Consider the following 25,819-nt stretch of genomic DNA (forward strand, 5'->3'; position numbering starts at 1 on the left):
CTACCCTCTGCCCTGGTGACAGGACTGGTTCTTAAGACCCCCCACCCCTCCATCCCGCTCCCAACCAAGGACAGAATGACTCGGGGTCAGGGATTGTGCTTATAGAAATACTAACAGCCAAGCCCAGGAGTTCTGGGAATCACATCAGAGAGACAGGCAAGAAACAGGAGCAGATGAGGAGACAGCGGCATTCTGGTGACAGTGGGGTGGGGGAGGTAGGAGGTCCTGTTGGGTCACCCAGCATACAAGCCCTAGTCCCTAACTCATCCCGGGCCTTAAGGAGAGGAGCCAAAGAACCAGAAGAGTAGCCATCTTTATTCCACAGTCAGTAGATCCCACCACCACACAGTGATCAAACTCTCCAGCACACTCTACTACCCAAGCCAGTACCGCACCAACAGAACTGTGTGTGCGCACGCAGTACTGGGGACTGAGCCCAGGGGCATGCTACCACTGAGCCACATTCCCAGTCCTTTTTATTTTGTACTGTGAAACAGGGTCTTGCTAAATTGCACAGATGGCCTCAAATGTGCAATTCTGCCTCAGTCTCCCAAGTCACTGGGATCACAGGTACATGCCACCACGCCTGCTTCCCTAACCAAACTTTCTGCAACGACAGCAACACTGTTCTGTACCGTCCAATGCAGTGGCACTAACCCTTTTGGCTACTGGCACTTGAAGTGGGGCTACCACAGCTGAGTAAACACATTTTTAGTTTAATTTAGATTTTAATGCCACATTTGGCTCATGGCTATTATACTGGACAGCTCAGCTCTAGACCCTGGCCTGGTCTGGGGCAGTTTGGTTCAAAAGCCAATTCTGAGGAGAGCAAGTGAGGGGAAGAACCCTGGGGTCACCACCCATCCCAGAGACAAACGGCAGCTGCAGCTGCTGAGGGACGTCTCAGAGTGGGGGGACCCCACGGGCACGGCGGATGACGTTGGCCAGGCGCTTAGCCAGGCCGCCAGTGCGGGGCTCCTCGATGTGGAAGGTTCTGGTGAGGAGGTTGTAGAAGGAGCCGTAGCACACGGCCACCACGGTGCACGTGAGGCAGATCACGTTGTAGGGCATGCTGAAGTCGGGCGTCGGCAGGCTCACCAGCAGCGGCTCCGTGTAGAGGCGTATGAAGTAGCTGGAGTCATCGGAGACTGGGAACCTGGGCAGGGCAGGAGTGCTGAAGCAGGACGGGGTGCTTCCCCCAAGGTCATTCGCAGCCTTGGTGGCCAGTGCACCAAGGTTCTCTCAGCCGTGAAATCTTTTTTTTTTTTTAATACAAGGGATTGAACTTAGCAGTGCTTAACCCCTGAACCACATCCCCAGCCCCTTTTTAAAAAATCTTTTATTTTGAGACAGGGTCTCGCTAAATTGCTGAGCCTCAAAATTTTTCAACAGAAGGCACCTTACAGGACAGCCAACACCTAAGCCTCATCAAAGGAGAGCCGCCAGGTGCTGCCCGGGAGGAAAGGGCCTGGGCCTGCTGGTGCGCGGCTGCCTCTCTGAGCCCAGCCTCGGCCTAAATGATGCTCCTTAAACAAGTTCCTAAATAACCCAACGGGCTGCTCTCCAAGCCCTCCATCTATCCCTTCCAGAACAGCCTCCACTCTGACTGTGGCACAGGGAGGAGAGGAACAAGGCTGGTTTCTTCGCTGTTGTTTCCCTGATGTGCTCTCAAACAGCTGGGAGGTGCTCCGTTAGACAGCCACTCAAGAGAGTCGGGGAGGAAATGAGGCTGAAGCACTGCCACTGTCACCTACTTTCTCTTCTAGAAGCACTTCAGGACTATTTTATAAAGTCTTTACAAGAACAGGGACTGCTGGAATTTTCACTAGCATTGGGTCGAACCTACACGTTACTTTGGAAGAGGTAACATCTGCATCAACCTGCCCGGCAGGAACCTGCACAATGCCCAGCAGGCAGCTGAGGGCAGTGCATCAGAAGGGCCTGGTCACTTACAGGGTGTTGAAGAGGGGGCTCCCTTCCCAATCCACTGGTTTGGCTGCCACCATGCTGGGCACAAGGGCGCTGAGGACAGATGGGCTGCAGAGAAGCAGAGACATGGCTCATGTTCCTACTGGTTCCCTGACAAAGGGGTAAGTGGCATAGGGCAGATCAGAAAGGTGGGGGACAGCCTGTGGGGGTGGATCTCACCTGACATAGAAGCCGTGGTTGGGGTCCGGGGTGTACTCAGTCCACTTGAGCAGTGCCCGCTCAAACTGGATGGAGACCTTGGTGACTGAGTTGGCCGGGAGCTGGATCAGCATCTCCAGGAGGTGGGCCTGCAGCCGGTCCTGGGCAGGCTCATAGTGGATGTAACCTGAGACAGACCAAGGTCCACCATGCCTCACTCCTGGGTCAGACTCCTACCCACACCTGTTCCTACCATTTGCCTGAGGCCCACAATCTGGATGCCTAAGAGGTGGGCTTTGGATCACGGAAGCCAGGCAGGTAGGGAAGGAAGCAAGGTCTCAGAGAGGGAGAGTACGTTCCCAGGAAGCAGTCCTGGATGGGTCAGGAAGGCTGCAGGCTGCTACCCACTCTCCACATCCCTAAAACTGGGGTGCAGACACCTAATGCTGATGCAAGGAAATTCACAGGACCACCTGGGGATTCTTGTCAAAAATATGGGACAAAAATCTAATCAAGTTTCTAAATCTAATCACCAATGCACAAGAAATGTAGGGGACAGAGGGACATGTTGAACACCAGCACAAGGACAAATCCAGAATGTAGAACATTCTGTACCACAAATGACCTCATTCCTCCAACAAACACACAGCTCTGGGGGGGGAAAGAGGGAGCCAAGCAAACTGCTTAGATTAGAGAGACTTAAGTGTGCCACACCAAACACAAGACGGGAATAACAAGGGAAATCGGGAAGGAGAGGAGGAGGGGAACTTTGCACTTTCTGCCCGAATTTTTTTCTAAACCTAAAACTCTCTAAAAAATAAAGTGTATTTTAAAAAGAATGAGACATTTAGGAGACCCATCAAGCAAATGTGATGCAAGAACCTTGTTTAGATCCCAATTCAAATGAACAATTTTACAAGGTTATGTTTAAGACCAGAGGGGAAAGCAGGAGTGATAATGATATGGTTATGGTTTTTGAAAGTCCTTTTTCTGAAGTACTTAAAGGTGAGTTGACACAACACCTAAGATTTGTTTAACAAGTGTCAGCAAAAAAATAACCAAACAAACTTATTACAAAAAAAAAAGAGGGCTGGGTTATGGCTCAGTGTCAGAGTGAGGCACTAGATTCGATCCTTAGTACCACATAAAAACAAATAAACAAAATAAAGATATATATATATATTTTTAATATTTATTTTTTAGTTCTCGGTGGACACAACATCTTTGTTGGTATGTGGTGCTGAGGATCGAACCCGGGCCACACGCATGCCAGGTTAGTGCGCTACCGCTTGAGCCACATCCCCAGCCCCATAAAGATATTTTTTTAAAAAAGATTAAAAAGAGGAGAAAGATGAATAAAAATGCCAGGCAGCTGGGGACCACTGAAGCTGGGTGATGGGCAGAGGGGAGTTTGTCACACTAGCAGTACGTGTTTGAAGTTCTCCAAGTAAAAGGCAAAACCCCAAACAAAATATCTGGGGAGGATGTTTGAAATTGATATTGTGAAGATGGCACAAATAAAGATGCTGAAAATAAGCAAAAAGAGGTTTGAAATTATGGGAAGCAACAGAGCTATTTAAAGATTTTTAGTTTTTCACCGGGACACGATACAGCCTGTTCCTAAATCAGTCTCCCCCAACATGAAGGAAAAACAAGGGCATTGGAGCCCGAGCTGGGCACTTGACAGAAAGCACTCAGCACATATCAACATCTCCTCAGAAAGTAAAAACTAAATTTTAAATCTGCACCTCTTTACCCTCCCAAGAGGTGAAGGCCATCTCCCTGAGCTCTGCCACCTTCTTAGCTTCCAAGACCTATTTCTCTTGCCAACTCTTTCTTGTCTTAATGAGGCTGTGAGTCATCGTGGAACACAAGGATGTGCCCAAGGCTCCAGGAAGAGAAAGTCAGTGAAAAAGATCAGGAAGCTGCTGCCCTCAGACTGTGCTATCAAGAATCACCAGTGCTGGTGTTTTCATCATATTGCTTTACAAGCAACTTCCAAATACGACACACTGAGGCTTTCTGCTCCATTTTCCAAATGATTCCTAACTCTTCATGCCTGTGCAGGCCTTCAGAGGTATTTCAGGAACCACCCTGAAAAATGAGAGTCTGGGGGTCCTGGAGAGAGAATGAGCTGGGGGTCTGGCTGGGACTCAGCTCCTCACTTGGTTTGTTCTCCTTGCCCTTGGAGGTGATGGTGAGGGTGTGCACATACAGCCGTAGGTACCAGGGCACAGTGTCCAGCAGCAGCACCGGGAAGGCCCGGTAGGGGTGGTTGTTGTAGAGCAGCGTGCTCAGCTCCCCCTTCTGCAGCCCATAGCCGCTCACGTAGCGCTGGGCGTGGAGGAAGGGCACTGGTGGGGCTTCTGCAGAGAAAAGGAGCACCTGTTAGCTCCTAAAGACAAGGTCAGGGCTAAGCCAGGGAGCAGATGGGGAAAAGTTCTGTCATTAGAACTAGAAAACCTGGGCTCTGGAATCACCCCTCTTGCCTGGGTCCCCAAGAGATGACAACCGGATTACTATTGTCTACAAAGTGCTTATGCACCCAACATGTGCCCCCTTCCAACCCAAACCAGGTGCGCTTAGGACATCCTGCCGGTTCCCTGGGTAATACTGCATAGGGTCCGAAGGAACTGATGCCTCCCTTGTCCCATACATATTGTTTCTCGAATGCAGCGTCCTCTTTTTTACCATTCTATATCTAGGCACAGGGCACAAATTCAAAAATACCTCTGAATACATGAATGAACGCCACATTTCACATTAAATATCACATCCAATCCACCAGGTACTCCTGTCCGTTTTGCAGTTGAATACAGGGTTAGGAACTGCCCAAAGTCACACAGCTTGGAAGAGCTGCAGTCAGAACAGGAACACATGACCCCAGAGAGCTGGTCTTAATGGGATTCTGTTTTTGTTTGGGGTACTAGGGATTGAACCCACAGGCCCTGGATCACTGAGCCACATCCCAGTCCTTTTTTATTTTTGAGAAAGGGTCTCACTAAGTTGCTGAAGCTAGTCTCAAACTTGCAATCCTGACTCAGCCTCTTGGATTGCTGGGATTATAGGACGGTGCCACAATGCCCAGCAACCCTATGACTTCTAAAAATGATTATAAAGTCATTTTTAATGGTACAGATTGAGGGGTTCTGCTGCAGCACTTCCAACATGTATGTCATGCTTTGATCATGTCTACCCTCCACCTCTTGTCCTCCCTTCTTTGCCCCCTGCCTGCCCTAAGATCTTCTAGCAGAGACAGGACAGTGAGTGTTTCTCTAGGAGAAAGAATCCCTCTAGCCTTTGGGGGCCCTGGTGGCCTGCTCACATGCCCACTCACCATTCTCTGGGGGTCTCTTCCACTTGAGCTGAAGGTTGAGGTTGCGGGAGTTATTGATCATGGTTGTGTCAAGCAAGTCATAGACAGCATAGGTCTTCCGGGTGCCAAGGATAACATCTTGGTATGTGGTGGTGGGGGGTGGGTTCACCTCCAGTGTCTCATTGTCCTGGGAATACAAAAGCCACAAAGGGCTGAGAAGCAAGCAGAGGGGCAGGCTGGCCCTGGGGAGAGGGGGTGTAGCTGGAGATCTCAATACCTGGTTGTAGCTGGTGACATCCACATAGACTCGGCTCTCTGAAGCCAGGGGGCAGGGCTCTGTGAGGGTTCGGGAGAACATCCGGAAGAGGGACCAGTCTGAGGATCAGAAAGCAGGGCTGAGCAGGGCCTAGTAAGGGTGGCCACAAGATAAGGCAGGGTAGGGAGGGGTGGGCAGGTGGAGGCAAGTTGCCAGGGCAGCTTACCTTTTTTCCCCTGCCCTGTGATGAAGGCGTCAAATACAACCGTAAGGGTCTGCCTCAGCTCCCAGGAGATGCTGGTACAGCGCGCATTCTACCACAGGGGCCAGATGGCAGCAGTGAGGGGCCTCACTCTCATCCAACCACACAGCCTCAAGGACTCTGAATCGGACACAACCCTCATCTGTGCATGCATATTCACATCTATCGATCTGCTCCCTTTCACTACTGAGCACTTGACCCTGAGCCAGACCCTGACAGCTTTCTGTGCATCACTTTGATGAACTGTCACAGCAGCCCAGGAGGGGATTCTCCTACCATTCTCACATACAGAGAAGAGAACGAGGCTCAGGGAAACAGAATGACTCACTCAAGGTCATGCCAGCTGGCAAGGCACGGGGCTAGCAGCTGGACTCACACAGCTCTGTTCCTAACCACATGCTCCCTGGTAAAGATATACTGAGTACTCGCCTGGCAACCACGAAGTTCCCTTGGTGCATGGACAATGCCCCACATAATTATCATATCTGCCACTTACTTCTCATTCAGCCAGAGCCAGACAATGGGCCACATCTGTACCTACACCTTCTCTCAGAGCCCCCATATGGTGGTCACCCTCTTCCTCCACTGACTTACTCTGCAGACAGGGCGGATGTGCACTGCCTGGGAGTGGTAGCTGGTGTGGAACAAGCGGTCAGCCTTCAGCAGCACAGAGAGGCCTGCCTAGACAAGGCAAGAAGAGATGAAAGGTCAGAGACCTACATGGAGCACCTGGCATGGGGCACCAGTTCTCTTAAATGCCCCCTGGCTACCAGGCTGCAAACAGGCACTGCCAATTCTGTCCCCTCTCTGGGGCTCCCACCCACACGAAGACCACTCCGGCCTCACCTTGGAACTACAGGGCAGGAGCTTCTTCCATGGCGTGAGGTTCTCAGTGCAGACCACCTCCCGTGGCAGCACAGCATATCGCAGAAAGTAGTGGTCAGTATCTGAGGGAAATAGATACTGTCAGGGAGGCCTGGGGCCCTGCCCGTCAGGACCCACTCCAGAGACCGGGGAGACCACCCCTGCTCTCTACAGCCCTCTCTAGCACCACCATCCAAACAGTCTCACTGACCCCTGGGACAGCGGGAAGCAAAGTGGGGACAGAGAGAGCAGAGTTTCTGGAGGTCTGCACACTGGAGGGATTTTAGATCAAGCCCAGGCTGAGGAGGGAAGAAACTGAGGGGAAAGGAGGAGAAGGCTGGGCAGAGGTTCCAGGAAGGAGGACTGCAGGGACTATCTCACCATTGGCCAGCCCCAGGGGTTTGAAGGAGGCTGTGGGGGTGACTGTGTTGGTGGAGTCGATGAAGTTGAGAGAGGCGCAGAAGATTCCTGAGAGGACATTACTGAGCTCCTTCCAGGACTTATCCACACTGGATGGAGACACAAACCCAATCACTGTCACAGGGCTGTCTTGGCTCCCTTACCCAGAGCCTGCAGCAAGCCGCCAAACCCTTGGTAAAAGGAGGCTGGATTCTCCATCATTAGACAGGCCAGACGACAGAGTCAGAGCTACATCCCTGCCCGGCTCAGCCACTTCTTGGCCTCACTGTGCTCAGCCTCTTCGTCCTCTCTCCTCTGGACAGCCCTCATCGCCATGGATCTCTGCTCAGGTGGATTCCTGCCTAGGACTGCCCTCCTCACTCTTCTCTGCCCATCTTTCAGGTTCGGCGTCCTGGCCCCTCATCCAGGAAGCCTTTCCCACCTTCCTTAAGCATAGCCTCCTCTGTGCTGCTGTAGTTCTGAGCATCCGAGGTCCACTCTGGAGGACGGCCTGGTTACCAGTAGTATCGTGTCCTAAGTACCTTTTCCCCTCAACGAGGCAGTGTGTAATTTGACAAGAACTAGTGAGGGTCATCTTTGCACTTTCCACAGTACCATGCAGAGTGTTCTGTTACTTCAGAGCAGACATCAGCTCACTGAGCCTCCCGAGTGTGCTCAGCCAGGCAAAGCAAGAGTCTGCCCTGTGAATACTAGGGGCAGGAAGGGAAGTCCTGGTCCTCTCCTCAGGTGGGAAGTCTTATATCCAAAAATCTCCTTGAACAAGGGGAAAACAACTATTCCTATTAAATTGGGTATCTTTTCTTATAGAAATATTAAGAGATTTATTCTCTAGATAAAAAATAAAAAGCATAACATTTAATAAGCGCTAGAATTCTGAACTTCAGCTCAATATCCTAGGCAATTATCACCGAGGGTAGTCAGTGATAACAGAGCAGACAGAAAGTAAAGGCAACGGAGCCAGAGTCAAGGCAAGAGCAAAAACTTTGGCCAATTGTGTGTGGGGTGGGGGGTGTGGAGCTATCACTGCTTGCTCCTTGTCTAAGATTGCTTTGGTGCTGTAGTGGAGTTTTGTTGTTTTGTGGTGCTGGGGCCTGTGCATTTGAGGCAAGCATTCTACCAACTGAAGTTTTTGATAATCCTTTGTTCAGTACTTTTCCATTACTCCAATCCTTGAAGCCTGAAAGCTTTATTCAAACTCTCCTTAACCGTGCTTTATTGAAAGTGCACAACACTGACCCACATAGCATTATTAAAAATTTTAAATTACTTTTTGATATTTAAATATGCCAGTTTTCACATTAAATTCTGGTATCTCTTGCTTAATGAGTCTGACCACATTAAACCTCTATCGCTACATGGCAACAAATCATAGGTGATAAGTGATGGCTGTCCTTTTCAGACTGTCACACAAGCTCTTAGGTCTGCCACACTCATTTTATAATTCTCATTCCTATGCTTCTACTAATTTTTTGGGGGGAGTACCAAAGAAAATTCAGTGTTCCTGCCTGCAAGCTCCCAAGGGTGCTTAACTACTGAGCCACATCCCCAGCCCTTGTTTGTTTGTTTGGGTGTTTTGTTTTGTTTTCAGAACAAAGGGTCTCACTAAGTTGCTTAGGGCCTCTCAAAGTTGCTGAGGCTGAATCTGAACTTGCAATCCTCCTGCCTCAGCCTTCAGTGATACTGAGATTACAGGCATGTGCCACAGTGCCTGGCTCTATCAATGTTTTTATACCTTTACCAATTTACTTATCTGTGTGGCCCATGCATAGCATGCAATCTCTGCAACCAAAAAAGGCTGTACTCTTAACAGAACTGCCACAGCAGTCACTGGATATGCCTGTGCCCCCCCCAACCCCACCAAACAGCAATTCCTCTAACACAGAGATCTAGCATCCTGAAGGTCAATTCTAGCCCACAAACATGTTTTGTTTGGCCTTATTATTTTGATGGTACTTGAATATGAATATGAAAGTATGAACACCTTTTAAAAAGGTAATCAGTTTGCCAGGTTTCTACAGACTTACATCCAAAAAGCACCAGTCATTTATTGCCTCTGTAAGGAAACATATGTGCTACCTCAAGTCTGAAAGAATTAGGGGAAGTAAGTTTATTCAGCAAAGTAAAGCAGGCCACTCAAAGGTAATCCCATTTGTTACTTCCAAAGCCAGCTCCAGTCCCATGAGTCGCAGTCCACTGAAACTATTATGCCCAAGCAGTGGCAGAATGAAACATCGTTCCCTGCCACATTCCACGGTATGCAATAGGACGCAAAGTAGACACTCACTCAGTGACAGTGTCTTGGAACCAGACCCAGAGCTCTGCACCTGATGGGGCCTGCAGGTACGGTGGCCCCCAGTAGCGGGTTCTCCAAAAGCCTTGCGTGAATGACAGATGCAGCTCCCGCAGAGAATACTTGGAGATCAGCTGCCCCAGGGCTTTGGGAAAGAGCCGGTAATGAGACACTGGGGGAGAGAAAGCAGGTGAGTGGTGAGCCCCTCGCCTAATGGAGAGCCCTACCTGTGTGGCCCATGCATAGGGCCCACACCCAGGGTCCAGAACTCCACCGAAGGATGAGCCCCCCTTCCCAACAGAGGAGGCGCCACGGAAACCTTTCTCCGGCCAGACCTCACCCTGGCGCCACGGAAACCTTTCTCCGGCCAGACCTCACCCTCTCACCTCCTTCCCGCTGCAGCTCCGAATCCCAGCGTGTGCGGAACTGGAACATAGCGGCTACATCCCCGGAGGGCAGCGGGGTGATGACGAGCTCCTCCCGCAGGCTGTCGCGTGGGGGCTCTGCACGGCCCCAACCGCCAGGCCCCAGGAGCAGCAGCACAAGCAAACCCAGCGGCACGGCGGCCGCCATGCCCGGGGCCGCTTCCGCCTTCCAGCGGCGCCCGCTCCCACGAAAGGCCGGCGACCAATAAGAAGAGCGTGTGAGAAGTGACTTCCGGTTCAGTCCCGGAAGCTGGGGTACGGTTGCCAAAGCGACCGCCCCGAAAGCCAAAGTGATTTCCTCCTGGGCCTAGGGGTGGCCGGGACCGAGAGGACGCGGGAGGGGATGGGCAGGTGACAGGGCGCGGGGCTGGCTTGAGGACCCGTCCACTTCGAGGTGTTTCCACCCACCAGAAAGTGCTTAATAATACGGAGCGCGGCCTTGCCGCTTGATAGTTAAGGAAACAGTGAAAAAGGTCCATTATTTTTGCTAGGTCACGCAGCTGGGGTTGGGCTGCCCTCGGCTTCAGATTGTCTGGACTGGCTTGATGCAAACCTACCTCCTCGGAGGACAGTTTTGCTGCAAAATCCCCCCAAAAAAACTGGTTATTTGGTATGAAAAATTTCTAACCTGTAGCAAAATTGAAAGAATGAGCACCTGTTTCCCCCTCACCTAGACGACACTATTAACATTTTACCATTCTTGTACTTGATCACATAACCTTCTAGAATCCATTAATCCATCTGGTTTTAATGCGTTTTAAAATAACCAGACATTAGTATATTTCTATCTAAATAGTTCAGAATGCATATCATTAATGAGTTCAGTATTCACATTTTTCTTTCTCCAGCTCTCTCTCACCACCCCGAAACACACACACACACACACACACACACACACACACACACACACACACACACACACGAATGGGGGTTGAAGTCAGAGCCTCCAGCTAGCAGGAAGCCCTAGACCACTGAGCTATATCCCCAGCCAGCCATGTACATTTTTCTTTTGATGTAAAGCTCACCTAGAGGGCCAGTAGGGGTGGGTGGCAGTGGGCAGCAGGGGTGAATGGTGTGTATGTGTCTGGGTTTGAGGGAATCATGTCTGCAATCCCAGTGACATTGGAGGCAAGAGGATGGCAAATTGGGAGCCAGCCTCAGCAATTTGGCCAGGCCCTGGAAACCCTGTCTCAAATAAATAAATAAATAAAAATGGGGATGTAGATGTTTCCTCATCTGCAAAATAGAGAGACCTACTTTCAGAGTCATTGTTAGGGTTAGAAATTATGTACATGCAGGATCTGGAATGTAATAAGTGCTTCTGGGTTCAATCCCTAGAACCCAAACAAAACAAAAAATCTCCTATACAGTGAGATGTGCATGTCTGAAGTGCACATTGAGTTTTTTTGTTTGTTTTGGTGGTGCTAGAGATTGAACCCAGGGCCCTGTGCGTGCAAGGCAAGCACTCTACCAACTGAGTATATACTCCCAGCCCCCACATTGAGTTTTGACAAATATATGTACCTATGTAATCCTAACTCCTATCCAAATACAGAATTTTCCCCCAAACCCCAGAAAGTTGGCTAATTCCTATTCCCACACAATCCCTACTCTACAATCCAGAGGTAAACAATGTTGTGATTTTCTCCCCATAGTAATATATTCTAGAACTGAATATAAATGAAATTATCACATATATTTTGGGGGTAAAGCTTTTTTATGGGGTGAATATTTTTGAGACTCATCCATGTTCTTGTATCAGCAGATTTTACTTTTAATTGCTGTGCAGTATTACATTGTATGAATAAGCCATAATTTATCTATTCTGTTGATAAGCATCTGAGTTCTTTGAAGTTTGGGGATATTAGGAACCAGGCTATTATGTATACAAGTTGCTTGGTAGATGTGTTTATCACATCACTTGGGCAAATATTTACGAGTGGAAGTGTGGGTCAAAGAGGAGGAGTATGAGCAGGGCACACCTGTAATCCCAGCAGTTTGGGAGGCTGAGGCAGAAGGATTGTGAGTTCAAAGCCAGCCTCAGCAACTTAGCAAGGCCCTAAGCAACTCAGCGAGACCCTGTCTCCAAATAAAATACAAAATAGGGCTGGGGATGTGGCTCAGTGGTTAAATGCCTCTGGATTCAATCTCTGGTACCATTAAAAAAAAAGGAGTATGTTTAATTTTATAAGAAACTGTTGGGTTTGGCTTGGTGGCACACGCCTGAAATCTCAGCTACTTAGGATGCTGGACAGGAAGATTGCGAATTCAAGGTTAGCCTGGGCAACTTTGTGAGACCCTGTCTCAAAATAAAAAATGAAAAGGGCTATCAGGCACAATGGCCACACCATGTAATCTCAGTAGCTCAGGAGGCCAAGGCAGGAGATCATGAGTTCAAAACCAGCCTCTGGAATTTAGAGAGGCCATAAGCAACTCAGTGAGACCCCGTCTCTAAATAAAATATAGAAAAGGGATGGGGATGTGGGTCAGTGGGGAAAAAAATGAAGCAGGGAGAACATAAAAGGGGAAAAAAAGAAACTCAGATCTTTCTCCAAAATGTATCCTTTTATTCTCCCACCAACAATAATGTGAGAGTTCTGGTTGTTCCACATCCTGGTCAACATTTCATGTTTTTAATTTTGGGGATCTTTTAATTTCAAATCCTTGGATATACATGTAGTGTTATCTCATTGTGGTTTTAATTTGCATTTCCCTGGTAACAAGGATGCTGGGCATCTATACATGTGCTTAGTACCGTTCAGATAGCGTCTGTTGTGAAAGACTCTGTTAAAAATCTTTTGTGCCCAATCCATTTTTCTTCTTTCTTTTTTTTTTTCTTTTCCCACTGGCCTGCCTTCTGGTGTTTGTATCTGTGAGGGGCACTGGACATTGATCACAGGGGCACTGCCACAGAGCCACATTTCCAGACTTCTTTTATATTTTGGGAAAGGGTCTCACTAAGTAGCAGAGTCTGGCCTCAAACTTGTGATCCTCCTGCCTCAGCACCCTGAGTGACTGGGATCAGCCCACCATGCCTGGCTTTGTTTTCCTTTTTATTGTTGAGTTGTAGGAGTTCCAATGTTAAATTCTGAAGAGGAATTTAATATGCCCTATGGGGAATATATTCATGAAGGAGTTTTTAAATGGTCTTTAGGTAAACAGCCATATTTTCTATCAAGATCCAAATTTGGTATCTGGCAAGTCTGCCAAGATATATCCCAACCAATGAGGAAGGACGTGTCAAAAAGATGTCCTTATCTCATGTCCTCATTTCTGCCTGCATTTACTGTTCCTGGAATAGTAGGAAGGCCAAATCCCTACCAGCCTTTAATCCATAGGAGCAAAAGCAACCCCAGTGTTACTTCCTCATCCGCAAAATGGAGAAACATATTTTCAGAGTCACTGTTAGGATTAGAAATTATGTACATGTAGGATCTGGAATGTAATATGTGACTAATAATACCATTTTCTTATCAGGTAGGTATCATCTCCATTTTGATTGCAGTAAGTGGTGGAACCAGAGTCTACGTTACCAACTTCAAAATAACTTTTTAAAAAAAATTTTTTAGATGTTTATGGACCTTTATTTTATTCATTTATTTATATGAGTGCTGAAAATCGAACCCAGTGCCTCACACATGTTGGGCAAGTGCTCTACTACTGAGCCACAACCCCAGCCTGCAAAATAACTTTTTTTTTAAAGGCAGCTGCCATCATTGATATTTTGTATTTCAGTGCTCTACTGTTTCTCTTTGAAATAAACTGTCCCCATCATTTGTAACCCAGCCACCTCCAATGAAGACTCCGCCCACTAGTGGCTACAGTTCCTGGGGTACTTCTGCTCTAGCACTCATCACCTTATATTTCCATAGTCTGTGGCCGTATCTGTTCCTAGAAGAGCTCTTGGTCACCTTAGTATTTTGGTTGCCTGTGCAAGTGACTAGCACCCAGCAGTGTATTCAACACTGAATGAGCAAAGGAGCAAGACAGCATCCCCACAGTCCTGTCTTGTCCCCACACTGCCATGCTGTTTTGAGAGTCAAGTTCTCCTGAGGATTGTTACAGTGAGCTTTCAAGGGAATCTTCTGAGCTGTAGTCCCTCGAATTTCCTCCAAAATATAGGGTTCTATGGCCATGACTTGTCTCCTTCCCTCCTCTCCAGAGTCTGTCAAGATGTCCACCCAGTCATAAGTCTAAGCAACAGAAAGAAGCCACACTGTGGCTTGGAGACTGAAAGCTAGGCTCCTTGAATTGGAATTGGCTCCAAATCATCCCATCTCCAAGGGCACTTTGTGGCCTCAATAAAACAGTCAGCTGGAGATGAAGCCTCTGAAGGCCAGCCAACTGGCTGTGGTTTGGCAGGAGGAGAGGTCATTGTCTCAACCAGGAAGTGGTCCTGTGGTCTCAGTTGACCCTAGACTTTTCCAGACAGAGCCTGGGCTCATAGTAGTAAATGAAGGCTTCCCATAGACTCACAAACAATTCCGCTCCTCAAGAGGCCTGCAGCTTTCTCTCCAGTCAGGATCCCTGTCCCAAACCCTACAATCTTAGCATTGTGCGCTTGGGGTACTAAAAAATTTATTGGAATGTTGACAGCCACCAAACCAGTACAGATTCCCATCATTCACCCTGGAGGGGAGGGGGTTGATTCCAGATCTGGGAAGTACTGCATATCCAGAGCCCAAGAGAAGGCTTGGCCAGTCAGATAGGAGGTAGAGCCTTGCTAAAGAAAGGGTCAGGACGTGAGAAGGCACCAGAGGACAAAGACTCTTCTGAGTCCAGAAAAGTCATAAACAACCCAGAAAAATCCCCAAGGTTATTATGAGACTGGGCCTTGGCCCAGTTTAGTGAATGATCTCAACATGGACCCAGAGACTTTTGGACAAAAAGGTTCTCATTCCACAAGCTTCCTAGAGACAGGGAAAGACTAATGGACATGCCTACATCCCTGGAGCTCCCACGAGTTTCTCTCTTTAGGAAAAGCACTTAGGAATGGTAATTTATAATGGCCTCCTGAAGGGGTAGAAGCAGGATGAGATAATAGGAAGATGGAGGCCTTGTCACTCAGACTGGAAAACACAAAGAACTTCAGGATTTTAGGCTGAAGGTCACTGATCCATGGCTGGTGTTTGATACATGAAGAGAAGTGGAATGACTTTTTAAAACGTGAGACATGAACTGATGTTCCTTAAGGCCAGGTCCCCCTTTCATTCGACACTCCCTGGCTGTACACCTTACACTGGTAACTTATTTATTTATTCTTCCAGCCCAATCCTCTCACCCAAATTCCACATGCATGGATCCAGGTTCCCACTCAACATGTCTAAAACAAACTTACAACCTTCCCAAACACGGTTCTCTCCTAAGCTCCCATCTTGGTAAAGAGCACTCCAACCCATCCTGATGTAGGAGGCAGAAATAATGGTGGCACTTTTGACTCCTCCTTCTCTCACATTCACCCTTTACATTTTTGGAATTTGCCCCCTGAATTTTCTTTCATTCCACCTTTCTCCACCCTAGCGCCTTATCTCTTGGCTGAATGGCTGTGATCATCTTCTGGTTTCCAGGGATTCCTTCTGAACTCCTTGAATCTTTATTCCACAAGAAACCTTCCAGCCATTCTTCCCTCATTTACTCCTACTCTTCAAACAAATCTTAGCTCAAGTGCCACTTCCTCAAGGGAAATACCCTGGGGACCTCTCTGAATAGGCCAACTCCTTCCTACAACTTGTCATAGTTACACCTTTACATTTGGGCCCCCTCTAGACAATAACTTCATGACAGCAGAGACTATGTCCACCCAACCACCCCAACCCCATCTATAAGGTCATGCTCAGTGTCTTGCACATGCTAAATCCCAAAAGTTAATATCTGTTCAATGAATAATATCACTTGTTTACACCCCAATTCAACCCAAGTAAGCTAATCATCACTGCTATCTTCTGAGCCACTACTCTGTCTCTCACACACAGGTTATCTGTCTTGAGCCTGTCCTCCAATACTCTCTACACTCCTGTCAGAATTAGCTTTTAAATATGCAAATCCAGTTTGCACTTATAATCCTTCATTACTCCCAATAAAGTTCAGCTCTTAACATGTAAACTGCTCATTACCTACCCAATGACTACTGTCCTCTTGTTCCCTAGTAACAAAACCCTGATTCTGTCAAGACAGCAGAGTACCCTGCCAAAGGACTATTCCAGCTCTCCACCAGCCAGGATATTTCTCAGAGATGACAGGAAGTACAAAAATCAGATGCATTGGTACTTCAGGAACTTGAAAGGGTTAATGTATTTCCAAAACCCAGAATTTCCTTTCTTTTAGTTAATGCTGTGTCCCTGTCTATAAAATATCCACAAATGAAACATTTCCTGTGTTTCCAAGTTCTGGCCAATGAGACGAAAATAGATGCAATTGCTCAGAACTTCGAAAAATGCTTCATAAATTTAGAAAAGACATCAGGCTATGCCCTCTTTGCCTAAATCCATTTCTTCTTCTGTCAGTTTCAAAGTCATGATGGCTGGGGCTTTGGCAGCCATCCTATACATGAAGTATCCATAAGAATGAAAATCATGTGTCCTGAACAATTGAGCAAAAAACCAAAAAGGAGCCCAGTTCTCAGGGACAGAGCTTCTGTACAGCTACAGCCCTGCATCCTTGGACTTTTTTTTTTCTTAATCTTTATTATTTATTTAATGTGGTGCTGAGAATCAAACCCAGTGCCTCCCACTGAGCCACAACCCAGCCCCTGGACTTCTTTCATATGAGGAAAGATATTTATATCTTAAGTCATGATCTTCACTGGCAGTCTAATTGAAACCTGGAACAGGCTTCAAAGCACCTGACCTTTATCAATCTTTTTTTCCCCCCAGTACTGGGGATTAAACCCAGAGGTGCACTACTTTTAAGCTATATCCCTCTAGACCTTTGTATTTTTTAAGACAGGGTTTAAGTTGCCCAGTCTGGCCCCAATCTTGAAATCTTCCTGCCTCAGCATCCCAAGCTGGGATTATAGGCACACACAACACAACTGGTACCTTTGTCAATCTTTTCCTTTCTCATTTTGTCCTCAAATCCAACAATTTAGCCAAACCAAACGCTTTTCAGGTCCTCAAGGATACATTCTCCCCATTTAAAGTCTCTACAAGCTGCTCCTGCTGCTTGCCTGGCCCTTGCCCCTGCCTGGCCTAACTCCTAAGCATCCTTCACATCTCTGCTAAAAACCTCAACTCTTCAATTATCAACCAAGTTAGGTTAAAATGCTTCTACTTTCTGTTACCAGAGTAGTACTTCATCTTGCTACTTAATACACTGTGAATTTTCCCTTCTGTGACCATGAAGGCAGAGATATAGCTTGTCTTGCTCAGAACTGCATTCCACACACCTAGCAGGTGTTCAATCAATATTTCTTTAAAAAAAAAAATGGGGTTGCTAGGCATGGTGGCACACATCTATAATCCCAGAAGCTTGAGAAGCGGAGGCAGGAGGATCCCGAGTTCAAAGCCAGCCTCAGCAATTTAGCGAGGCACTAAGCAACTCAGTGAGACCCTGTCTATAATAAAATACAAAATAGGACTGGGGATATGGCTCAGTGGTGGAGTGCCCCTGAGTTCAATCCCTGGTACCCAGCCCCTCCCCACCAAAATGGAGTCAATGAGTGATGGGGATATGATGTTGGTAAGAAAGTAGACAGAGTGGGTTGGATATCTCTATGACGTGAAAAATGAAGTGGAATGGTTGGTATATTATTTTTGTTTATTATTTATACTGTGTCTTGTTCCAAAAAGGATATAAGGAGGCAGGATAACTGGCGTTCCACCTCATATGGGGTGCTAAGGAGTTCACGTCCACTTAGAGACACTAGTTTAGGAGGCTCTACTGGAAAACTACAGGATGATTTGAGGGAGGGAGGAGTGCTAAGAAAAGCAATAGCATCTTGTCCTTCCTCATCTTCCAACTCCCCATTTAAAAGTCCTACCTCAGAAGTAAGCCAAAAACTGGTGAAAGGGTTGCAGCGGGAAAAGGTTAGCAGAAAAGCAGGAGAGGGTTAACGCTCAGAGAGGTACACTATCCCACCATCCTCCCCTCCTTTTGGTGCTGACTGTAAGCGTAGTGTCTGGTCTTCTCCTGAAGAGCTCTGGCTGGGCCTAGGGTCCCACTTGGAGAATAGCCAGCTTGGTCAGTCTGCAGCAGGGGGCCGCTGCTAGCTGCAGGTTCCGGGCTCTGCTCCTCTATCACCCCCATCTTCCTCCTCATCAGACTGTGCCAAGGGCGTATCTGCTCCACCATCACTTGGATTTGGACTATGCAGGTTGGTGGAAGAGTCAGAAGACAAGGAGGAGGTCCGGGATGTAGTCCTGTCTGGCGCCGGCAATGGCAGGCTCAGCTCCTCTAGATGGTCATCCACCCCTGCCCAGAGAGAAGAGCTGGTTAGAGCCACAAATGGTTTCAGAGGACTCTTAAGAGCTATCTGGTCAGAGAAACTGAACCCCAGAGAGGGCAGGTACTTGTCCAAAATCATCTGCCAGTCCGGTGAAGAACCAGGATTAGGACCTTCATCTCCTGGCTCCCAGATCCTTCCACATCATTACACCGTTTCTGGGCTTGAGTCAGGTCAGTTAATGAAAGAGTTCAAGTTCTATGTACATCATGCACTTTCTGGTGAAGAGCTTTGGACAAGTCACTTTCCCTCCTAAGGACTCTACTCTTCCTATGTAAAAATAAATAAATAAATAAATAAAGGGGGGAGGTTACCTACATTCTGAAAAGGTTTTGAGAATAAAACCTGAGAATGCTTAAACAATACCTGGTATAGCAGGCCATCAGGGAACAGGAGCAGGTTTAAATAAGAGTCCCTTAAAGTTAAGCACAGGGGTGGTGGAGTCAGGTAATGTTTGATTAGGGCCTTTCCACTTTCTGGCTACAGTGTAACTGAACTTCTCTGAGCCTTATTTCCTTCTTATAAAATGGAGTATTGCCAGGTGCAGTGGCTCAAGCCTGAAAACACCTCAGGAGGCTAAGGTAGGAAAACAGCGAGTTCAAAACCAGCCTCAGCAACTTAGCAAGGCCCTAAGCAACTTGTGAGACCTTGTCACTAAATAAAATATAAAAAGGGCTGGGGATGTGGCTCAGTGGTTAAGCACCCAGGTTTCAATCCCTGGTACCCCATGCCCCCAAATGGAGACTATTTCCATTCTTCTGGGGGAAGAAAGAAAGAAAGAAAGAAAGAGAGAGAGAGAGAGAGAGAGAGAGAGAGAGAGAGAGAGAAAGAAAATAAATGGAGATTATATACCTGCCCTGATAGGAAATTTTAAGTATTGAAATAACTTATATATAAAGGATGTTACCACAGTATTAGGAACCTAGTAAAGTGCTCAGTAAATAATGACTAAAATCACTAGTCTAATTAAAAATTATATTTCACATTATTTTTATTGCAGTAATTACATTAGTATCACAAATACAAAATTAAAAAGGCTAAAGAGGTTGGCCAATCCTAGAATTTTGGCCTAGGAATTTATAACCCATTTTCCCCTCAGGGTCAACATCCTTAAAATCAGAACTGAAAGCTATTTCACTAGCAGACACCCACTTCCAGTCCCTACTTGAATTCTTCCCCAGTTTAGCTGAGCAGCCTCAATATTCAGCTCCAGTAAACTGGTTCCCAAGTCCCTAAAGCAGAGGCATACCAGAAGTCTGGGGCGTTGGTGGAGGATCTTCACAAGGCAAGAACACATCTGTTCCATCCTGATCCCCGAGATCAATAAGTTCTACTTGCTCCAGTGTGTCCACATTCACTTCCATGGATGAGATACTACCTATGGGGGCTGTGGATCAAAAAGGGGATAAGTCAGGAGGACCTAGGATGAAGCTGACAGGATGCTCAGAGTTACCCATCAGATTACAAGTTACAAGTTCACCCAGCTAAGAACACAAGAGGGATATGGCCCCAGAGGTGCAGGACCCCCTGGACACCCTCCTCACACTACCCCTAAACTGCACCTCAGGACATGGAACTTACGCCACTACCCCTAAACTGCACCTCAGGACATGGAACTTACGCCTCTGTGACTCAAGATGCAGGTGGGACAGAGGGAAGACAAATTCTGTCTCTGGCTGTAAAATATCCTCGAAGAATTTCTGCCTCTCCCGAAGGCGGAGCTGTTGCCGCTCCAGGGCTGCCCGAGGATTTGGGTCCATGTCAGCCCCTGGAAAGATAATAAGCAAGACAAGTACAGCTGTGAAGTTGAGAAAAACAACAGTGGGCCCTGGGCCTCGGGAACCCCACAGCAGCCAGCATCCCAGCAGTGGGGTTTCTGGTTCCCGCTGGATGACTCTGGCATCTGCTACTCTTTCCCCTACTCTGAAACAAAGTCCTTCCTACAAGCTTCAAGTCCTATGTAGAGGCAGAGCTGCCCCAGCTCTACAAAGGGGATGCCAGTTCCAGGCACCAGAAAAGGCTCTCTGTATTCAGGGGAAGGCAGCCAAAGGCCAACTCTCATAGTATGCCCTTCTGACCGGGTTGGGGAGGCTAGTCCAGCCCAAATGATATTTTCTCCATTTAATAGACCCAAGTCCCTTCAGAAGGCCAGGGAAGAGGATAGCATGGAGATGGTAGGGTAGAAGGTCCTCTTCCACTAGTGCAACCCCTCTTCTCTCCCCTTTACTTAAACACATACACATCATCCCCATCACCTCCAAACTCTTGCTTTGAAGTCACCCATCTTTCAGACTTGGATGCCCTAAGGAAAATCTTTCGCAGTCTCCCCATCTGAAAAGGTATAGTGGTCCTACCTTCCTGAAAACACGGCTTGTGAAGGTGAGCTATTTAGAGAACCACCATCTTGTCTACGAACTCCAACAGTTCTTTATTTGTTCCCCTCTTCTGACACATCTCACCATCTTATCTCCCTACTGGCCAATGAGTAGGAATTGGAAAGGCAGATCGTGGGTCCAATTCAGGCCAGGCCTCTTGACTCCCAGGGCTGAGAGCTTTCCAGAATACCAAAAGTTCCAGGCCAGTCCAGGCCCTGTGCATTCACTTCCATTCATTCAGTCTCATTCCTGGCATTCTGCTCTGAACCCATCACCAGGGCAGGGTAGTTTCCAGCTTGGGACCACATCCGCATCCTCCACGGGCCATCTCATCTGGACTCGGTCTATCCCAGGCTCGGGCCTGCTCCAAAGGCGCTGGAGCCAGCTCAAGACGGATCCAAACCCAAGCGGGCCAGGGAGTGCTATGACGGGGAGCCAGTGTGGCCGCGATTCGGCCACGGAGAAGGGAGGCGCTGACGCCGATTCCTGGGAAAGGCTCTTAGAGCTGCCGCCCAGGTCACAACGCTAAAAATATCCAGGGCCCCTGGGGCCGTCTGCGCTTGCAGGGGGGAAGGGGAGGGAGAAACCCAGGGGGAACTGACAGGACCGGGGGCTCCCTCTCTTTCCCCTCCCCCTGACCCCATTGGTTTCACCAGCTTGAACGGGCTGGCCACCTGGGGCCACAGAGCCGTGACTGGAGCAAGGGAGTTGTTTACGCGACCACAGGTGCTGGGGAAAGAGTGGGGAGATTTGGGGCAGGAGGCTGCCAGGGGACCAGGCAGGAGCCGTGAAATGGAGAACTCCCTCTCTGTCTCAGCCCCACCCGCACTAGAGTAAGCAGAAGAAGAATTCCCCAAAAAGGGACACGCTGCGTCCGCGGGGGGAAGGGAGGGGTCAAAGGAGGGCGCTACCCACCCCCGGCACTTCCACTGGTGCTCGGGTCCCCTCCGTTGTCCCTGGAGTCACCTGCGCCCACCGTCGCCGGAGCCCCTACCTGCAGCGCCCGGCGCCCCCGCTGACTCAGTCTGTCCGCTCCAGCTAGGCGGCGGCGGCGGGGGCGTGGGAGCGAGCCGCGCCGGCCGGGGTGGGGCTGCGCCTCTGGGTCTCCCCCGGGACCGACGGCCCTGGGAGCCGGGAACGAGGAAGAGGCGGGAGGCGGAAGTGGGGGAGGGGCCGCGGCGGGCACACTCGCTCTGCGCTCGCCCGGCGGCCGGAGGCAGCTCCGTGGAGCGCGACTACTCGCACTTGCAGGGCCGGCAAAAAGTTACCGGCACGCATCCTTCCTCCCTCCTACCAGCCGCACTCCTCCGCGCACCACCTCGCCACCGACGCCGCGCACGGTCTGCGCCAGCTGCGCTGCACTTGCGGCGCCCCCGCCCAACGCAGACCCGCTGCGGGCACCCGCGCCGGCTCCCTGCCCACGCATCTTGTGCTCTTCGACTCCTGGGCAGCGCCCACGCAACCACTACGCGCACGCACCCGTTCCCCAACTCGCGGCACCCTCGGCCGCACTTGCCACGCTTATGCGCGCACTTGTCGGGCCGGCGCACGCCGAAGAACGCAGGATGGGGACCTGCAGAAGGGGGGAGGGGCACTGACCCTGTGCAGCCCAGTGGGGCAGGTGCGTCGCAGGGGACGAGCCCCTGACCCGGGAATTCACCCTGTTGCCCCTGATTCCTAGTTTCCGGAGATGGCAGAGCCTCCGCCCTAGCTACCAGTGCATTGGGTGGGGTGGACCAGGGATTGGGCGGATCAGGCCTGGAGGGGGTGTGCAGCTGTGCCGCGCCCCTAGACGCCGGCAAGGAGCCAACACCTCCTCGGTGCTAAGGGGGTTGCTGGACCTCCGGTTTGGCAGGAATGGAGGTGCCAGGAGGAAACTGCGGGCGGAGAAAAAATGCTTTCCCCCTTCGCAGCACATCCCGGCTCAGAGGAGTGCTAGCAGTTTCCAATCTAGCAGCTCGTGGACCTAGACTGTGTTCGCATTTCCTTCCTCCTGCGTTGGCACCCATTCCCTTATCGCCTGAGCTCCGCAGCTGTGATGGGGAACGGCCAGCGCTCGGGCTGTGTGTGAGGAGATGTCCGTCCGAGATGACTCTGGGTTGGGGGAAATCACTCGATAATTCATTCAACAAACAAACTAGCACCTCCCTCTCGCTCACCGCCCACATTAAAATGCACCTCCATTTCCTGTCGAATCTCTTTCCTAAGTAACTTTCCAATCCACCATTCCTCTCCGTTTCCACCACCCTCTCTTGGCCCTCCACTATAGTAGCTTCTATCTATTTTTTCTGTGCATTTTGGCCCTGTCACACTCCATTCCCCACACAACAGTCAACTGTCACTTCAGAGCACAAGGATGTTGTGCCACCCTCAGCTCAAATCCCTCCATTGTTAGACAAAAATCCAGGCACGGAGTCTTGAAGAAATGAGTTCAACCAACAGAAAGGAGAGGGGCTTGTGTAAAGAGATGGCCAGAAGTGTGGAAAACCATATCAGGTTTTCCTGTCAGGGGAACAGCGTGCTACAAATACTAAGTTACTGACTCTTCTATTATGTTTTGGGACCTCCAAACAACCCTGTGAGATAAATACAGCAAGCAGCTCTCCCACTAGTCTACCAGAATGGAAATTAGGTTGTGGGAGGTGACAAATTAAGTAGTTAAGAGCTCCACCACTGTAGTCAATCCATTTTGGGTTGTAAACCTACTGCAGTCTCTGTCCAGCTGGGAAAGCATTTAACTTCTCTGATCCTTGATTTTCTTTCTTATGAACCAGGAATAATCAAACCCTACCTTTTACAAGATAATTCGTACAAAATGCATAGTACAGGACTTGGACGCTTAGAGATACTCAATGAACCTTAGCTGTTTTGATTGTAATAGGTTCTGGGAAAGGAGAGGAACTGCGCTCTGCCACCAATTTCTGAAATTATAGAAAGGGAGTCCTAACTAGCACTGCTACAGAGCTTATTATGTGCCAGTTACTACTATTATAAGTGCTTACGTATATTAACTCTCTTAACACTCCTATGAGATAATTGCTATCATTACTTTACCAGTACAGAAACTGAGATACAGGGAGGTAAAGGAGCATGTTCAGGGTCCTACAGCTGGATGGAGCTGGAATTTCAACCCAGAGACTGCTTGTAACCACTAGCCTAGCCTATTTCTTTCTTTCTTTTTTTTTTTTTTAAAGAGAGGAGAGAGAGAGAGAATTTTAATATTTATTTTTTAGTTTTCGGCGGACACAACATATTTGTTTGTATGTGGTGCTGAGGATTGAACCCGGGCCACACGCATGCCAGGCGAGCGCACTACCACTTGAGCCACATCCCCAGCCCCCCTAACCTATTTCTTATTTTTACCCTGCTGTAATTTTTATCTTCTAAGAAATATTTTAATAACTTTGATTCCTATTTCTCATTAATGGATAGATGAAGAGATATGTGGTCCATTTTCTAGCACAGAAGAATGGAATCAAGCCAGGAATACAGTAGATGGAGCTCAGCTCCCAAAGTCACCTTTCCCATGTTCCCCCTGGGAACAGGACTCCATGGATTATTTTGAACTCAAGATGATGAAAGATCAGGAACCTCCGCTCCTTCTCTTTGTCAGTTGTTTGCCACAAGAATAGTCAGAGGCAGGGGGCATCCAAGCTGAAAGTAATTCAGGCTGCTAAGCTGGAAGTGCGTCTCTCAAGAGAAAGACCCAGGCAGCAGGCCAGAAGCTGGTGGCCAAAGGAGTTGAAAAGAGCAGAAGAGTAGATGGCTTGATTCTCTGGCTCCCATCCAGGATGCAGAAAGCTGGGAAGAGCATTGTTAACACACTAATAACAATTGTTAAGGAGTGTTGAGTAATCTACAAAATCATAACTGCTGTCAAAACCATCAGAGTTGAGGTTGCAGAGTGAACTATTAACCTGAATTTCAAAACGGGAACAGGAGCCTCCAAGAAGAGATGGGATATAGGCACTGGATCCTTGTAAAGCAGGAGTTGAAGTCTCTATGCAGGAGGGTAAGAAGAGTTCACTAACATTTTCACTGAATTGCTAAATGCCCAGTTAGCCCATTGCGGCTAACTTGAAAGCAAAAAACCCGTGGGAATTGCAGACAATGAAATAATGAGAGAAACAACAAAACCCAAACTTAATTCAACTCCTCACAAGACTGACTCAATTCCTCACACTAATGGCCCAACAGAAGAGACAGGACAATTTCCAGGCATAAATAATGCTATACTCAACTGTACTCAGTTTGTGAGTGCTCTACCACTGAGCCACAGCCCCAGCCCCCAAAAATGTAAGTAATTCTGATTCCAGAAGAGACAGAGAAAAAAATATATATGTAGATATAATAACCAGGAATTTTCCAAAAATAACGAAAGATATTAAACCACAGAGCTAAGAATTCTACTCAAAGAATCCAAAAAAGAGTAAATACCAACAAGACAGTCAGGGACCACTACAGAGACAAAGGGCACATACTCCTGAGCTTTGGCTCATAGCCAAGAGAAAAATTTTAAGGAGATACACTTTTTCTGGTAAACAATAACAGAAAATTAATTGCCAGCAAATTAGCATTGGAAGAAATGGTAAAGGAAGTTCTGTAGAAGGAATAAAGTATCAGAGAGTAACCTGCTAAATAAAGAAGTGAAGGTCCTTGTAAATGAGTAGATAAAGGTAAATATAAGAGATATTTTTCTTATTTTTAATCACCTTAAAAGATAATTGCTTGTCTTAAGCAAGAGTAACAAGGCATGGACTAGGGTTCTGGCTCAGTGGCAGAGTGTTTGCCTCACACATGTGAGCACTGGGTTGGATCCTCAGCACCACATGAAAATCAGTAAACAAAATAAAAATATTGTGTCCATGTAGAACTAAGAAAAATTTTTTTAAAAAAAGCAAAGCATTGTGGGTTTATAGCATATATATTGTAAAAGTAAAATGTATGTCAAAAATAATATAAACATGATAGGTTTGAGAATTGGAAATATGCTATTGAAGAGCCCTTATCTTACATAAGAAGTAGTATAATATTATTGGAAAAT

At 48.1% G+C, this 25,819-nt stretch overlaps 3 protein-coding genes across 7 annotated transcripts in view; all 3 read right to left on the minus strand.

Moving 5' to 3' along the window:
* Positions 1 to 295: 295 nt before the first annotated feature.
* Positions 296 to 10,155, minus strand: Pigt (phosphatidylinositol glycan anchor biosynthesis class T). Of its 2 annotated transcripts, none has more exons than XM_005325267.5 (12): positions 9,922 to 10,155; positions 9,530 to 9,707; positions 7,207 to 7,334; positions 6,808 to 6,908; positions 6,556 to 6,642; positions 5,926 to 6,013; positions 5,721 to 5,818; positions 5,465 to 5,630; positions 4,293 to 4,493; positions 2,149 to 2,314; positions 1,954 to 2,037; positions 296 to 1,156 (listed from the first exon to the last, which is right to left on the minus strand). In XM_005325267.5, the coding sequence occupies exons 1-12, from the start codon at positions 10,106 to 10,108 to the stop codon at positions 904 to 906; spliced, it is 1,737 nt and encodes a 578-aa protein (XP_005325324.2). In that variant the 5' UTR covers positions 10,109 to 10,155; the 3' UTR covers positions 296 to 903. The 2 variants fall into 2 exon arrangements, with proteins under 2 accessions (XP_005325324.2, XP_021582042.2); XM_021726367.3 differs by lacking the exon at positions 296 to 1,156 and adding an exon at positions 1,171 to 1,255.
* A 7,542-nt stretch (positions 10,156 to 17,697) lies between these two features.
* Dbndd2 (dysbindin domain containing 2) lies at positions 17,698 to 20,160 on the minus strand. Its single transcript, XM_021726368.3, has 3 exons — positions 20,022 to 20,160; positions 19,650 to 19,787; positions 17,698 to 18,369 (listed from the first exon to the last, which is right to left on the minus strand). Exons 1-3 carry the CDS (start codon positions 20,158 to 20,160, stop codon positions 18,164 to 18,166), a joined length of 483 nt encoding a protein of 160 aa, XP_021582043.1. The 3' UTR covers positions 17,698 to 18,163.
* Positions 20,098 to 25,819, minus strand: part of Sys1 (SYS1 golgi trafficking protein) — a 37,630-nt gene continuing 31,908 nt past the window's right edge. For all 4 annotated transcript variants that reach the window (XR_013439892.1, XR_013439893.1, XR_013439894.1 and 1 more), the window contains one exon: positions 20,098 to 20,168. Coding sequence is in view for 1 of the 4 variants with exons in the window: in XM_078052075.1 (XP_077908201.1) it covers positions 20,162 to 20,168 (7 nt within the window). In the remaining 3 variants the exon portion in view is untranslated. The remainder of the gene's footprint in view (positions 20,169 to 25,819) is intronic.

The sequence above is a fragment of the Ictidomys tridecemlineatus genome, chromosome 5, assembly GCF_052094955.1.
Source record: "Ictidomys tridecemlineatus isolate mIctTri1 chromosome 5, mIctTri1.hap1, whole genome shotgun sequence".
NCBI lineage: Eukaryota > Metazoa > Chordata > Mammalia > Rodentia > Sciuridae > Ictidomys > Ictidomys tridecemlineatus.